This window comes from Bicyclus anynana, chromosome 16 (genome assembly GCF_947172395.1).
Source record: "Bicyclus anynana chromosome 16, ilBicAnyn1.1, whole genome shotgun sequence".
Taxonomy (NCBI): Eukaryota; Metazoa; Arthropoda; class Insecta; order Lepidoptera; family Nymphalidae; genus Bicyclus; species Bicyclus anynana.
In genome coordinates, this window is record NC_069098.1 from 13,487,824 (window position 1) to 13,502,829 (window position 15,006).

A 15,006-nucleotide genomic window follows, 5' to 3' on the forward strand; every position below is an offset into this window, starting at 1 on the left:
AGCATTTCTAAACGTGTGACTACGAATCAAAGACGAATAACCAAAAAAGGTCAATTATGTGTGCGTAACTGCCACAGATTAATAGATACTGCGTCAAAGATACTACGTATGTAACTGCGTAAAATCAACGACAGATAGGCGGATAGGCCTTAAAGAATATTTAAGTAATTATTTGAGTACGAACAATTTATGGATTTACCGCCCAAAAATAATCGTTATTCGTTCGTACTCGACTAAATCTAAAATATTAAAGTAGTCCGAACTAGGCCTTTGTGTGTTCTCTTATTTTTCCCTTTTAGTTTTAATCTGTGTGTGTTAGTTAATGTCAAAAAGTTGAAGGTTATGGTCAAGTTTCGAAGTTTCATTTTAATAAAAAATATAGCTAAATCCTGAAAAACCTTAACAACTTGTGATTATTTTGCCCTTTACAATCAGAAACTTTTTACTATTGTAAATAATGAACTTTGCAATATTCGTACTTGTTGTGAAATAGTGTGTGTTTACTACGCAGCAACATAATATAATTAAAACTTTATTAAACCAAGAGAATACTAAGAAATCCCTGTCGGTATGCCGGATATTAAGATAACTCCATTAGGCGCTGGCCAAGATGTCGGCAGAAGCTGTATTTTGCTGTCTATGGGGGGTAAAAACATCATGCTTGATTGCGGGATGCATATGGGGTACAACGACGAGAGGCGGTTCCCCGACTTCTCCTACATCGTACCAGAAGGTCCCATCACTAGTCAGATTGACTGCGTAATTATATCGCATTTCCATTTAGATCACTGCGGTGCCCTTCCGTACATGTCGGAAATGGTGGGTTACACTGGCCCAATATACATGACCCACCCGACAAAAGCCATAGCACCCATACTACTCGAGGACATGAGAAAAGTCGCTGTAGAAAGGAAAGGAGAATCTAATTTCTTCACCTCGCAAATGATCAAAGACTGTATCAAAAAAGTAACCGCTGTTACACTGCACCAGTCTGTCATGGTTGACAATGAATTGGAAATAAAAGCTTATTATGCGGGTCACGTGCTGGGTGCTGCTATGTTTTGGATCAGAGTTGGCTCTCAGTCTGTAGTGTACACTGGAGACTATAACATGACTCCCGACAGGCATCTAGGAGCTGCGTGGATAGATAAATGTAGACCAGACTTGCTCATTTCAGAGTCTACATACGCAACTACCATAAGAGATTCAAAACGCTGCCGTGAAAGAGATTTCTTGAAAAAAGTACATGAGTGTGTCGAAAAAGGAGGAAAAGTGCTTATTCCAGTGTTTGCTTTGGGCAGAGCACAGGAATTATGCATTTTATTGGAGACATATTGGGAACGCATGAACTTGAAATATCCTGTGTACTTTGCATTGGGTTTGACAGAAAAAGCTAATAATTACTACAAAATGTTCATCACATGGACCAATCAGAAGATTCGGAAGACCTTTGTGCAGAGAAATATGTTTGATTTTAAACACATCAAGCCTTTTGATAAATCCTATATTGATAATCCAGGTGCAATGGTGGTGTTTGCTACCCCGGGCATGTTACATGCAGGCTTGTCCTTGAATATATTTAAAAAATGGGCACCATACGAACAAAACATGTTGATTATGCCTGGTTTCTGTGTCCAAGGCACTGTTGGTCATAAAATTTTAAACGGTGCTAAGAAAGTAGAGTTTGAGAACCGTCAAGTAGTCGAAGTCAAAATGGCTGTTGAATACATGTCGTTCTCCGCTCACGCTGACGCTAAGGGCATTATGCAACTGATTCAATACTGTGAACCAAAGAATGTGTTACTAGTGCACGGAGAGGCTCAAAAGATGGAGTTTTTGAAGGACAAAATTGAAAAGGAGTTCAAAATCAGCTGTTACATGCCTGCTAATGGAGAAACAACTGTCATAAATACTCCAACAAAAATTCCTATTGATGTATCTTTACGATTATTGAAAGCCGAAGCTGTCAGGTACAACGCACAGCCACCGGACCCCAAAAGGAGACGAGTAGTTCATGGTGTGCTCTGTGTCAAAGACAATAGACTGTCATTACTGGACCTGGATGAAATCTGTGATGAAATAGGCATAAACCGACATGTTATTAGGTTTACCAGTACAGTGCGGTTTGATGATCCGGGGCCATCTGTCAAAACTGCTGAAAAACTCAAAACATTGCTTGCAGAAAAGTTGCAGGGTTGGTCAATTACAATATCAGATGGCAACATTTCTGTAGAATCTGTCCTAATAAAGGTTGAAGGAGATGATGACAGTACCAAAAGCATTTATGTCTCATGGACAAATCAAGATGAAGATTTGGGCAGTTATATTCTCGGATTACTGCAGTCAATGGTGCAATGAAGACTTTTTAATAAACAAGTAAAGCAGTTTTTCAACTGAATCAACCAAACTTTTTTTTGAAGCCTCAATAACTCAATGGTAAACGGGCCCAGAATCATTACCTATATTACGGGTCATGGTTTGAAGCCAGCTGGACTACTGTAGCACCCACTCCTGACAGTCTTTTCTGACTAATTGGGATGGGAATGGGAATATTAGTCATATTTAAAAGATATGGCATATTTTTTTTTAAATGAATATATTCTACAAATAATAACATACTTAAAAGTTCAGGTTTGACTTCCTTGATTTTTAGAAGAGATCCAGTAAAACTTGCTACCAACTACTGATTATGATTTCATTCCATTGCTCGCCTCAAGAGTTGAAAATAGCAGAACTAAAGTGTTTTTCAGATAGCTTTCACTCTAGAAAGTTTGCCACGATTCACATTATTAATATTTATTATGAATGTCATAAGGCAATTGTCACCATACCCATGCTATCTGAAAAACACTATAGCCAAACATTGAGGGTAATAAGGAAGAGTTGTTTCAAAACACATTTGTGTGATCATTCTCTCAGTGGATTGCACAAAGTTTTTAACAAGGGTAGGCACTGCATAAAAATTACAAAATGAAAAATTCCCTTTCTAATACAGGTTCAAAGTGAGTCATCAGGGTAGGCAGTGAATTTTTGCTTCTATCACATGCAAACCATTGATAGTGATTGTCTTGCCCTGTGTTAGTTCCTTTGTTTAAGTTTAAGTTAAATATTAATAAAAAGCCTTTGTTTGTAAAATAATGTTTAATAAATAGTTTAATGAAGAACAATTGTCTTATTATTATTTTTAGATTAAACACACCAAGTGATGTCAGTATTGCACTTGCCTTGATACCATAAATATTGCAGTCTGTTAATTTCAGTTAAATTTTTCGTCTTTGAAACTACATTTTGCTTTGGTTTCTGAAATTAATAGAAATATATTATTAATGTTATTGATATTGCTAGATAATAATTGATATTGCAAAAACCAAAGCATTGCTCCCTTTTGACTTTTCCTACAATTGTCGCCATATTTCAATCAATGAATAAAATCTTGAGAAATTATGTATCAAAACCATAACTCATGGACCGAATAAACCGCATGGAAGTCGAAGTTCGAGCGTAACGCTTTAGAGCCTCAATAGCTCAAAGGTAAGAGCGGTCAGACTCGTCACCGAGGGGTGGTGGTTCGATCCCCGACTCGTTGGTCTATTGTCGTACCCACTCCTAATACAGTCTTTCCCGACTAGTTAGAGGGGAATGGGAATATTGGTCATATTTAAAAAAAGAAATATGGTAAATTAAAAAAAAAACGCGAATAAATACTTACCTATAGGTAGGTATATTTTTTAACTTACCATAATTGGTGGAAATAGTCTTCTAAAATCTCCTTTACCGAGGTTCTCTCTATAAGCATTCAACACACTACTCCGCAGTTTGGGACTCATACAATGTCTACATAGCCTGCAGACGGTAGAAACTTCGCAGCTATCTCTACAAGTCGAACTACACTCTGCACTGTACACTGCTATGTTCTTCTGTGATGCTATCATACTTCTGCTACCCTGGTCCTCACTGAAAATAATGTAGGAAAACTTTCTATAAAATCATTGATTTTAACAAAAAAAGTGTGTTAGCACGCACGAATGGAGTTTACTTTTTCAGATCGACTGTCTAAATAAGTGTATGTTGCCCCACAGCATACACTCAATACAAACGCCTGAAAAGTGAAAGGTGCGCAACCGAGGAGCAGCAGGCCGCGGCGTGCGCGCCCACCAACAGCGTGCATATGCTGTTGGCGGCAGCGCACGGTGAAAGGTGCGCAGAATAAGTTGCGCACTAAAATGTAACGCTGTCATTCGTTCATCGAATTTTACTACCCAAATTTTTTTCATACCAGGGGCTATATGTGAAAAATCGATTCAATGGAGTAAACTAAAAGCCGGGGTTCGAACTCAGGACCTCCGTCTTGTAAATCTACCGCGCATACATACCACTGCGCCACGGACGTTTCAAAATTTAATTTAATCAGATTGTACACAACGAAAGTTATTTAAACAAATAATAGGTACCTACCTAAATATTGTCAACAATGTCGACGTCTATGTTCAGCTAAATTCGGATCACTTTTTGCGGTGATTTTGTAGGCACGTAACTTATCTAATAGTAGAAAATCTTTGCCTATCAATCAGATATGGCCAGTTTTGCAATAGTTGCTTCAATATTATGCTGATTCTAGTACAAGTAGGCCGGGATCGGTCGTTAAATTTTTTTTTGCTGATATAAATCTAACCGTTTCTTGTTACAAAATGATACGAGTATGTTTGGCTTGCATATCAGTCACAATATTTTAAAGTAGGTAGGATATATTTTATATTTATTGTTAAAAAATGGCGGTATTAAAATAGGTATAAGTTTTGCTTTAAATAAATTTAAACTTAATCTACCAGTACACTAATCACTAAGTAATACTAGCTGACTAGGGGTTGATGGTAAAATGTTGAAAATGTAGGGTTACCTACTTTACTACTACTTACACTACCCTACCTCTACCGGCTACCTTAGGATTAATTATAAATTTAATTAAAATATAATGTAGGTATGCCTAGCATGTGACCAAAGATAAGTATGTCTAGTGAAGTGAAATAGACAAAATGTCAACCAATGACTTGAAGTAGTGTCAGTGTCATCTCTTTTGTCCCAACGCATCAAAAGACATATTCCGATATTCCAGTTAAGACGCAATTGGCCGACATTTGTCTATTTCTCCTCACGAAACATGTAGCTAGTTGCATGTTAGGCCTACTGAAGTAAGCCGTAATAGACTGATATTGATGACTAGAACTTACTTGCCATCACTCGTATACGTTGCAAGTCCAACAAGTGAGAACAAGTTGAACAGAACTTGCTCATAAAGCAGCTGGTTCGGTGGGTAGTGCGATGAGCTCAGGTTGGGAGACATGTTGGCTTCTAGCAGATACACCCTGAGGTCTTCGTCCACCATCAGGTCGAAGCGCATCATCTCGAAGAAGTTATCTTGTGACGGGTAATTTTGGAGCTGAAAAGATATAAACATTAAACATTTTGCTATAACTGCCTGGACCATTCAGAGGTAATAACTATACAACAGAGTTCCATCCCAACCAACTAGTAGTTGAGGCCTGCAACTACACTCACAACCTTAACGCTAACTTCAAGCAGAGGCGTCCCAAAAACGTCCTTTACGATCCAGACATGACAGATGACATGACAGATGACAAGCTACAGCTACACGGGTACACGGGCGAGCGCAGAAGCATCGCCTGATGAGACCCGAAGGCTGAAATAAAGATAGAGGACGGAACGACTCTCTAAGGGCGTCTCCTCTGAGACTCGGACCTCGGCTTGGAGGCCCGTTCGGGAAGGGTGTTTTGGCCTGAGTGTATCAGTCCGGGCGCCCCCGAGATCGTGAGTTAAAAACCCACGTCTGGGTGACGTCATATATCGGGGACCTCGTCTTTGTGTTGCCTGGGAAGCATTGTCGTTCGTTATGTCATCGTCAGGATCGTAAAGGACGTTTTTTGGGCGTCTAGATCTACAATCAGCGTTGGTGTCGGGGATCGTTAGAAAGCTTGCCTCTGCAAAGCTTGGCTGCCTGGCGTGCGATCTCGTCTCATTCTTATTAATCAAATATACTACTAGATACAATATTACATCAGCTAAAAAGCTTACTGCCTCAGCAGCTTAATGCTTCAGCCAAATAAAATGAGCCATTCGATTTGAGTCCAGGTAACTAACCGCGGTTGAATAAAAAATAAACTAAATTGTAAATTGAATGGGAATGACTTATTAGGTACCTACTTCAAGCTTTTTGCCAGAATGCAAGGGACACATCAAAGGAAAATTTGAAACACTTCACAGTTCAAGATCCTCGTTATTAGTACAATGCATCACGGACGATGTGCTTTATCTGCTTGACCTTGCTGTAATCATTAAAGACCTCGACACAAAGGCGATGCCGCCGCAAAAGCGATTTTTGGGGACGAAAAATAATTTGAAAAGTATTTTAAATTTTGTATCATCATCATCATTATCAATCCGTATTCAGCTCACTGCTGAGCTCGAGTCTCCTTTCAGAATGAGATGCGTTATGCCAATAGTCCACCACGCTGGCCCAATGCGGATTGGCAGACATCACACACGCAGAGAATTGAGAAAATTCGCTGGTATGCAGGTTTCCTCACGATGTTTTTCCTTCACGTTCGAGACACGTGATATTTTTTTTTAAATGCACACTGAAAAGTTTTAAATTTTCTATACTTAGGTACATTAGGAATTTGTCAAATCTTTTTTATATGCGGGTACGACAACAGTTAAGCGAGCGGAGATCGAACCCCGACCTCTCGATGATGATTTGAAGTTATAAAACCTTAATAACTTCGGGCAATTCTAGATGGACCACAGACTCTAGTCCCCGTCAGCTCCGCTATTCCTGGCTCTGGCAGCCGATACGGTATCGGCGGGGCAAGGGGTGTTAAGAATCTCCGGCAGAGATTCCGCTGCCAACCCCGACGACTAGACCTGGCAACATACAACGCACGCAACAGTGCGTGTTGCCAGTGATGGACGTTGAGGTCCCAAAGTACTGGAATGGCGACCCCGCACTAGTAAGCGCAGTGTTGGTCGACCCCCCACCAGGTGGACTGACGACATCAAGCGAGTCGTAGGGATTCGCTGGATGCATGTGGCTCAGTATAGTGATGTTTGGGAGTCCCTACAAAAGGCATATGTCCTGCAGTAGATGTCCATCGGCTATGAATAACATATGATGATGATGAATAACTTCAAATCATCATCGAGAGCTCATCAAACAAATCATTGGGTCGAGCTTTTTCCGTTCTCCGCTGTTCCGTTATTGCATGTTGGAGTTTGGATGGATATAAGTAAGAATTTGGATCGGATGAAGTGTTTAAAATTCTAATGCCTTGCTTCTATAGTTTGTCGTAACTTAAATAACCACGGTTATTTATCAACGTGTTATCTTCTTACAAGTAGTAGATTGTACTTAACTGATAAAGTGACTGTTACTGCCGACCTATATATGCTATTTAATATTTTTATATATAGATATATTTATATTCTTTAACTATACTGACATGAATAATAAAGCGGAAAAGTTTCTGTTTGTTTGTATGTACTTAGATATTATAATGTATGATGTATGTTTGTTAAAATGTAATTTTTCTAGTTATAGTAAATTATGTATTTATGTTGTATGTTATGTATTTATGTTAGTAATATTTGTATTATTAGAAAGGTGTCTACTATTCATGTACCTACCTACATAAACTTTCGCACTTACGTCTTATGCCTAGTTCGGACTACTTTAGTATTTTAGTCGAGTACGAACAATTTTAAGATTTATCGCCCAAAAATACTGAAGTACTAAAGTAGTCCGAACTAGGCCTAAGGACTAGTACTCAACTAAAATACTAAAATAGTCCGAACTAGGCCTAACAGTCGCGGAAGCATTAGTGTCCGTCCACACAGACCGGCTCGGACAGTAGAGCAATTAAAACAGAGATATCGTTGATTTTAATAAGGTTTACGTATATACCGCGTAACAGCATCCTCAGGACAGTTTGTGACGGGATGCCCAGCCCTTTGTTTACATATTGGCTATCTGTGCATCAAGGCAATAATAAAAAATAGCTTATACTCCGGACTAGAATGACGCCTGGGAAGAGTCTTCTAACCTTCCCAGTTAGTATATAGATAAGTAGGTTTTAAACCTATTTCTATTATTATTTATTATTATTTTATATCACTGTAATATATATACTGGATGCTTTTACCTTTAATAAAAATCATTATTATTACAAATCTGACAAATTAGATTACCCTATGAATCTACGTACCTACCAATATTTAGTGCTTATATTTCGGCTCCCCAGCTAATAGGAAGACAGCACTAAACAGTTTGTTCCGACACCTAGTATTTAGTAGATAACTCGTAGACGCCGCGCGGTGTCACCCGCGTGGTTCCCGTTCCCGCAAGAATACGGAGATAAAATATAGCCAAGAGCCTTCCTCGATAAATAGACTATCTAAAACTGAAAGAATTTTGCAAATCGGACAAGTTGTTCCTGAAATTAGCGCGTTCAATCAAACAAACAAACTCTTCAGTTTTATAATATCAGTATTGGTAATAAAAGTAAGTATAGGTAGGTACCTATAACCAGTATAACCTAATATGTAAAAGAACTTACTGCGCTGATAATATGGTGCTCCTTCTTGAGGAATACTTCAGTGATGGCCTCTTGCACGTCTAGCCACATCTGTGTTGTGTTCTTGCCCTGTGGACATTGGAAAGTGGTAAATAAATAAATGAGAATGAACTGCCAAATATGAACATCAAAAATTTCGTTTACTGCCTTTTTTGGGTGTTTCGTGATTTTAACTCCAAACGAATTACCTATTTTTTTATTTTTTTTTTATTTTTTACAAAAAAACCCTTGACTACAATCTCACCTGATGGTAAGTGATCATGCAGTCTAAGATGGAAGCGGGATAACTTGTTAGGAGGAGGATGAAAATCCACACCCCTTTCGGTTTCTACACGGCATCGTACCGGAACGCTAAATCGCTTGGCGGTACGTTTTTGCCGGTAGGGTGGTAACTAGCCACGGCCGAAGCTTCCCACTAACCAGACCTGGACAAATTAAGGAAATCTCAATCTGCCCAGCCGGGGATCGAACCCAGGACCTCCGTCTTGTAAATCCACCGCGCATACCACCGCGCCACGGAGGCCGTCAATTGTAAGAGCAAAAAAAAAAAAGTTTTAACAAGACTATGAACAGCAGTTCGTAATGTATAACTAATTCTAATAATTAATATTCATAAAATAATAACATGAGTATGAGTATGTTATTAACCTTAAATTAGGTATTAATTCCACGTAGCTGAGTGTATAGTTAATCCTTAATTACATTTGTAAGCCCTAAGAGCCGTTTACAAGGAAATCGAAGAAAGGTAAGGCAATCGATAGCTACCGGGTAGTGTGTAGCGAGTAGCAGGTAAAGGGTTTAAATTCATTAATACCAGTACTGTAGGGGTGATCGACATATTAACATGTCGTGGCTAAACGTGGCGCCAGCTACTAATCGCGTAAAGGCGACTGCAAACGTGACAAGATCGTCTAATTAAATTTATTAAAAACAAGTTACACTTCTAAGTCCAACAACGTCTCTAACAGAAATAGGCGCCAAAAGAATGTTTAGAATAAATAAAGAAAAGTTTCTAAAGAAGAAGAAAAATCAATTAAATATGTGCCGAAATGTGGACTCCATTGGTTGATATGATGATGATAAACCCGTTTATTGTTCTACTAGAGACATATAGGTACTAAAACATATAGTCTATAGATTAGTTTCCAGTGATGACCTATGGTTAATTTAAACTGTTATATATTCTGTGATAAGGTTCCGAGACTTGGTCGCTTACTATATGCCTCATAATAAATGTCTCAGAGTCACACAGCAGGCGACTGAATGAGCTATGTTTGGAGTTTCTTTGCGTGATCTGATCAGAAATAAGGAAATCTGCAAAAGAACCAAACTTATTTAGCTCATCGAGTCGCGAAGCCGAAGTGGCAATGCGCGGGGCACATAATTCAAAGAGCTGATGGAAATGGGGTGCCAAGGTGCTGGAATAGCGACCCCGCACTGTAAAGCGTATTTATGGTCGACCCCGTTGTGGATACACTACATCAAGCGAGTCGCAGGGAGTCGCTGGATTCAGGTGGGTCATCGTGTTGTTTGGAAGTCTCTATAAAACGCTCATGTGCTGTGGACGTCCATTGAAAGAAAAAAATAAAGAAAAAACGTTTATTTTAAAATTGTACCACACACCACAATGCCGAAGCACTATTGCAGCGTCCGATGCCTCAACCACCTGAGCAAGGCAAGACTAAAACTTAAGTAGTAAAAGCATCAAACCACACTGTCATGTTTGGCACAACCTTGAAAAAGGTATCAGCTCAGCATTTTGCTGCATGATCCAACCAATTGCTGGAGCATACAGCACTGATTTTCAGCTGATACCCTCATCCAAATGACACGACGGATAAACACAGCCACGCAGCGATAAAAAAACTATTATAAATTTAACTTAAAACAACAAACAAACTAAAATTAATAAAAGTTAAATAAAAATAGAACTAAATTAAAAAAAGAAAAGTATTTTACCAAATCTTAGAAACAATAACAATTTCATAATACATTGGCTGATATGATGAGAGTTTCACGTATTTCAGCAAATAAGCGCTTCGTATAAGAAAAGCCTTATTTTCACCCCTTTTAAAAAGTGCGTACGGTGTCAGCTGTCGAGTTATTTATCGTCTGGCGAGCGGATTTACATGGCAAGTGCTAGTTAATGCGGCTTACACCCTACCTCATTAACGTGGCGAAAAAATAAAAGAAAACCACTTGATTAAGTTGATACTGACTGAGTTTATTTCGTATGACGCTGAGGTGAATTTTTTGGAGGAACTGCGATTTTACGCAACTACAACTATAGTGTGGGATTAACTTTTTAGTTATTATTTTCTTTAATGATTCTATGAATCCTTGGCCAAAGGGCCCTTCCTCCAATTCATTCATTCTCAATCCAAGTTTGACGGCTTAGGGTATTTTTGACCTGGCCTTTGTTCAGAATGTCATAGATTTGGTCTAGGTACGTTCGCGTTGGACAATACCCTTCCAACCCTTCCAACAATTCATTCAAACTGGCCTTATAAATGCCTTTTGTTATAATCTTATTTCAGTTTCCTGTCTACTGCCCAAACCAATAACTTATCTACCACTTCTTTTATATTACACTATTTATATCTCTCTCATTCCGTGATACTCCAATCATACTCCTCTATGCTCTCATCTCTAAGAAAGAAAAGAAAGATCTATTCGTTATTATGAGTTTCCTGCTACCTAAACTCAATATGTGATAGTGTACTACATGATATCACAGTGGATATGACTTCTGCCTCCGATTCCGGAGGGTGTGGGTTTGAATCCGGTCCAGGGCATGCACCTCCAACGTTTCAGTTGTGTGCATTTTAAGAAATTAAATATCACGTTCTCTAACGGTGAAGGACAAACATCGTGAGAAAACCTGCATACCAGAGAATCCTGCCAATCCGCATGGTGGACTAATTGGCCTAACCCCTCTCAGCTCAGCAGTGAGCCGAATATGATGAATACAAACACTCCTCTGGCCACTTGCACTTTTCCTGTTTGGGACACCTTCTGGGAGTTCATTAAGTAGATAACGTAAATATAAAAGAGTTTCATACCTTAGAGCTAGCGTAATGGTCGAAGGCCTCTTTCATGCTGAACCCCAAGGCTGTGTAGGGATGCGCCAGCGACGGAACCTCCCAGGTGGGCAGATAGTCGTCTCCCACCACGTATTTGTCCAGGTTATTTGGGTCGAATGGATAGTATTTTGCTGGACAGTATCTGTAAACCAAAACAAAGAATAAAAAGGTTTTGTGGATTCTACTGAACTGATTTTGAAAATTCCTTTATTAAAAAGAAAGCCACGTTATTTATGAGTGTTATAGGCTATATTTTATCCCCGTATATTCAAGGGAATGAGAACTACGCGAATGATACCGCGTGCTGAACCGCGGGCGTGGGCTGATTTCAAAATAACTATTTTCGAAAGTGTTTATAGTTATTTACACGATATTAAAACAAAAACGAATTTTTATTTTTTTTGGCTATCTGTTTTTCCGAGCTAAACTCTGGAACAGCTGAACCTGTTTTAATGGGACTTCACTGGACGGTAGAGGAGGTTATTCAGCAATATAATATAGGCTACTTTGTATCTCGGAAGTGGGGAATTCGAATATTATCATTCCACAATTTGGACAATTTGTAAATGTGAATAGAATAGAATAGAAAGAAAATAAGCATTAGGAACGATGTTCAAGATTCTTTCTAGATTTGTTACCGTAGGCAACGTAACGTAAGTATAGTAGGTATTATTATCTATGGCACTAGATGAAAATAGTACGCAATAAGCTTTCTCACCTGAATAATACGTCTCCTTTATACCAGTACACTCTCAAAGGATCCACTGACGTGAGGACGACGTACACGCCAATATCGAACTTATGTCCGTCCACTAAAAACGGTTTTTGCACGTACTCCTGTACAAAACTTTCGCCGCTTGACAAATCAATTTCGGTCACGTTCTTTAAATAAACACCCCGATGTTGATTGTGCTTTTCCAAAAACACTGCATCTCTATTTTCTGCTGCGTATTCCAAAAACTCCTTCTTATTTTTGGGAATTTTGAACGCACGGGGAATATATTTGGAATTCGATGTCGCTAAATCCACTTTGTTAGTAATGAAACCGGTGCCAGGATAGTGGTTTACCTTCTGATAAGTTTTTAATCTATGCAAATTTGGATATAGAACTCTGAAAGGGTAATCGTGTGACCACAGTAGGGTCCAGGGCGTTTTGTTCGTGCTCTTCTCATATCCTAACCTCTCTAAGACCAGATGAACATGTTTGAGGAGGCCATTTTTGTTTTCCACGTCACTGTAGGCAGAATACACCCAATAGGACCTTCTGTTCGCTACATTATCTTTGTAAACAGCTGATCTATTTTGTACATTTATTATTTCCAACAATATGGCCAAAGATACACCAATTACACATATTAGTAGAAATATATTAACATTTATGTCCTTTCTAATAGATTGGTTTGTTATCCTCGTGATATTTTCCTGTTCGTCATTTATATCGGAGACATTTTCGTTGGTATCCAGCGATTGTTTGGTCTAAAAATAAAATATAATATTTAGGTAATGTAGTAATTGTAATATTTAGGTCAAATAGTTTTAGTAGCACAGTGTTTAATGACGATCTGAGATGGTTATAACAAAAAGAGTACTCAGCTATATGGACTCAAGGGTTGTTTTGAGTATCTATTTAGTTGTATATCTATTATTATCAGCAAATTATAAGATTTTTATTTCATTATTACTATTTAATATTTATCTAACCCTACTTGGATGTGTATCAAATGCAATGGAAAAACATCGTGAGGAAAGCTGCATACCTGAGAATTATCTTAAATTCTTAATTCTCTGCGTGTGTGAAGTCTGCCAATCCGCATTGGGCCAGCGTGGTGGACTATTAGCCTAACCCCTCTCATACTGGGAAGAGACTCGTGCTCAACAGTGAGCCGAACATGTTAATGATGATGATGAGATTTGGATGCTATGTAACACTTTAGATTTAACTAATATTACGACCATTGGCGCGCAGTTCATACATGCATTAAAGTCCTGCATACCCTAAAAGATGTTTTCTTAATACTTTCAAATGCAGATTTTCCCAGTTTGGTGATTTTTTTTCTTACTAGTGCATACCCTGATCGATAACCATATGCACGCCACTGATTACGACCTCTGTGAAGCAATTGTGTAAATGATGCTTTATAATGTAGAGATCCTAGATAAATACGAAACTTATAAAACAAAAGTAATTTTCAAGTTCAGGCAAATATTAGGATATCGAAATGTTTCCTTATGCTAAGTGAACATACACATAGTGTTTACGCAGTTAAGTTACCTAATCTAAGTTAAAATATCACAATTTACTTGACTAAGTATTGTTACAGGTGCTATAACATGTTTAAATCTAATTTCCAACAAGAATTTTCCGGCTTACAGCATGCTTGGATGTTTTAAAACTTAAAATTAAAAAAAAAAACAATAAAAGGTTTAATCGTATTAATTATTATTTATTTATACATGAGATTAAAACAAAAAGAGGCATTAATAGCTAAAAATAAAAATATTAAATAAACACTCATTAAATATTGCGAATCTTCGCGAAAATGTAACACAAGAAAAATCCAGGAAAAGCGAAATAAATCACTATTATTTATTAATCGAAATAAACTTCCATCTATTTTAACTTAATATTTAAATACTTTTATTTATTCTTTATTATAGGTTTAAAATGTATATTTCTCATGTTAACTGATTTGTGTAATATTTAATTTATTTTAATATTACGAAAATAAGCATGCCGTGTCTACTTTAATTTAATTGTACAGAGCCTTGTATTTGTATTTTTTAGATTGTAATAATGTGAATACTGTAACAATCACTATTGGATCAAATAAATAAATAACTACTTAAATGGTAAATAATTTATTTAATTTTATCTACGTACCTTAATAGTATCAATACTTTGTTCTTCTTTCATTATAAACAATGTAAGAATTGTTTAACATTAAAAAACACTATAAAATAATAAAATAATGACTAGAATTTATTTATTTTCTTATACGTAAATGCATATCCGCAGAACTTCACATACGTTATGAGAATGAACGGATTGATGTTGGAAAGGGATCGGTTGCTAATTCGTATGCGTTGGAAAAAGACAAAAACAAACTTTCTAAAAACATGGTAGCTACCGGCTTTTTAAGGTCATATAGCAGTGATGGGAAATGTACTATGAATGAGATGTTTAAGAGTGTTTGCATGTGAATACTAAATAGATTCGTATACATTTAGGTACGTTACAGGGCCCAGCTACTATTTATAGCTGGGCCCTGGGCCATATT

General features: G+C 37.7%; 2 protein-coding genes across 2 annotated transcripts; one reads left to right on the top strand and one right to left on the bottom strand.

Annotated features, from left to right (window-relative positions):
• The first annotated feature begins 290 nt into the window (after positions 1 to 290).
• On the top strand, positions 291 to 3,167 carry LOC112055001 (integrator complex subunit 11). The gene has a single exon (XM_024094967.2). The coding sequence runs from the start codon at positions 571 to 573 to the stop codon at positions 2,356 to 2,358; it is 1,788 nt and encodes a 595-aa protein (XP_023950735.2). The 5' UTR covers positions 291 to 570; the 3' UTR covers positions 2,359 to 3,167.
• Positions 2,633 to 14,783, bottom strand: LOC112055002 (probable tubulin polyglutamylase ttll-15). The gene is made up of 7 exons (XM_024094968.2): positions 14,610 to 14,783; positions 12,447 to 13,204; positions 11,708 to 11,870; positions 8,628 to 8,714; positions 5,229 to 5,437; positions 3,738 to 3,954; positions 2,633 to 3,300 (listed from the first exon to the last, which is right to left on the bottom strand). Exons 1-7 carry the CDS (start codon positions 14,640 to 14,642, stop codon positions 3,190 to 3,192), a joined length of 1,578 nt encoding a protein of 525 aa, XP_023950736.2. The 5' UTR covers positions 14,643 to 14,783; the 3' UTR covers positions 2,633 to 3,189.
• Between the last annotated feature and the right edge of the window lie 223 nt (positions 14,784 to 15,006).

Excerpts from the sequence above, each read along its gene's own strand:
- LOC112055001 (XM_024094967.2), top strand. The coding sequence starts at position 571 with ATGCCGGATATTAAGATAACTCCATTAGGCGCTGGCCAAGATGTCGGC.
- LOC112055002 (XM_024094968.2), bottom strand. The coding sequence starts at position 14,642 with ATGAAAGAAGAACAAAGTATTGATACTATTAAG. Across the intron at positions 5,438-8,627 it reads AGCACCATATTATCAGCGCA|CTCCAAAATTACCCGTCACA; the intron begins GTAAGTTCTTTT and ends ATATCTTTTCAG. Across the intron at positions 3,955-5,228 it reads ACGTATACGAGTGATGGCAA|TGAGGACCAGGGTAGCAGAA; the intron begins GTAAGTTCTAGT and ends CATTATTTTCAG.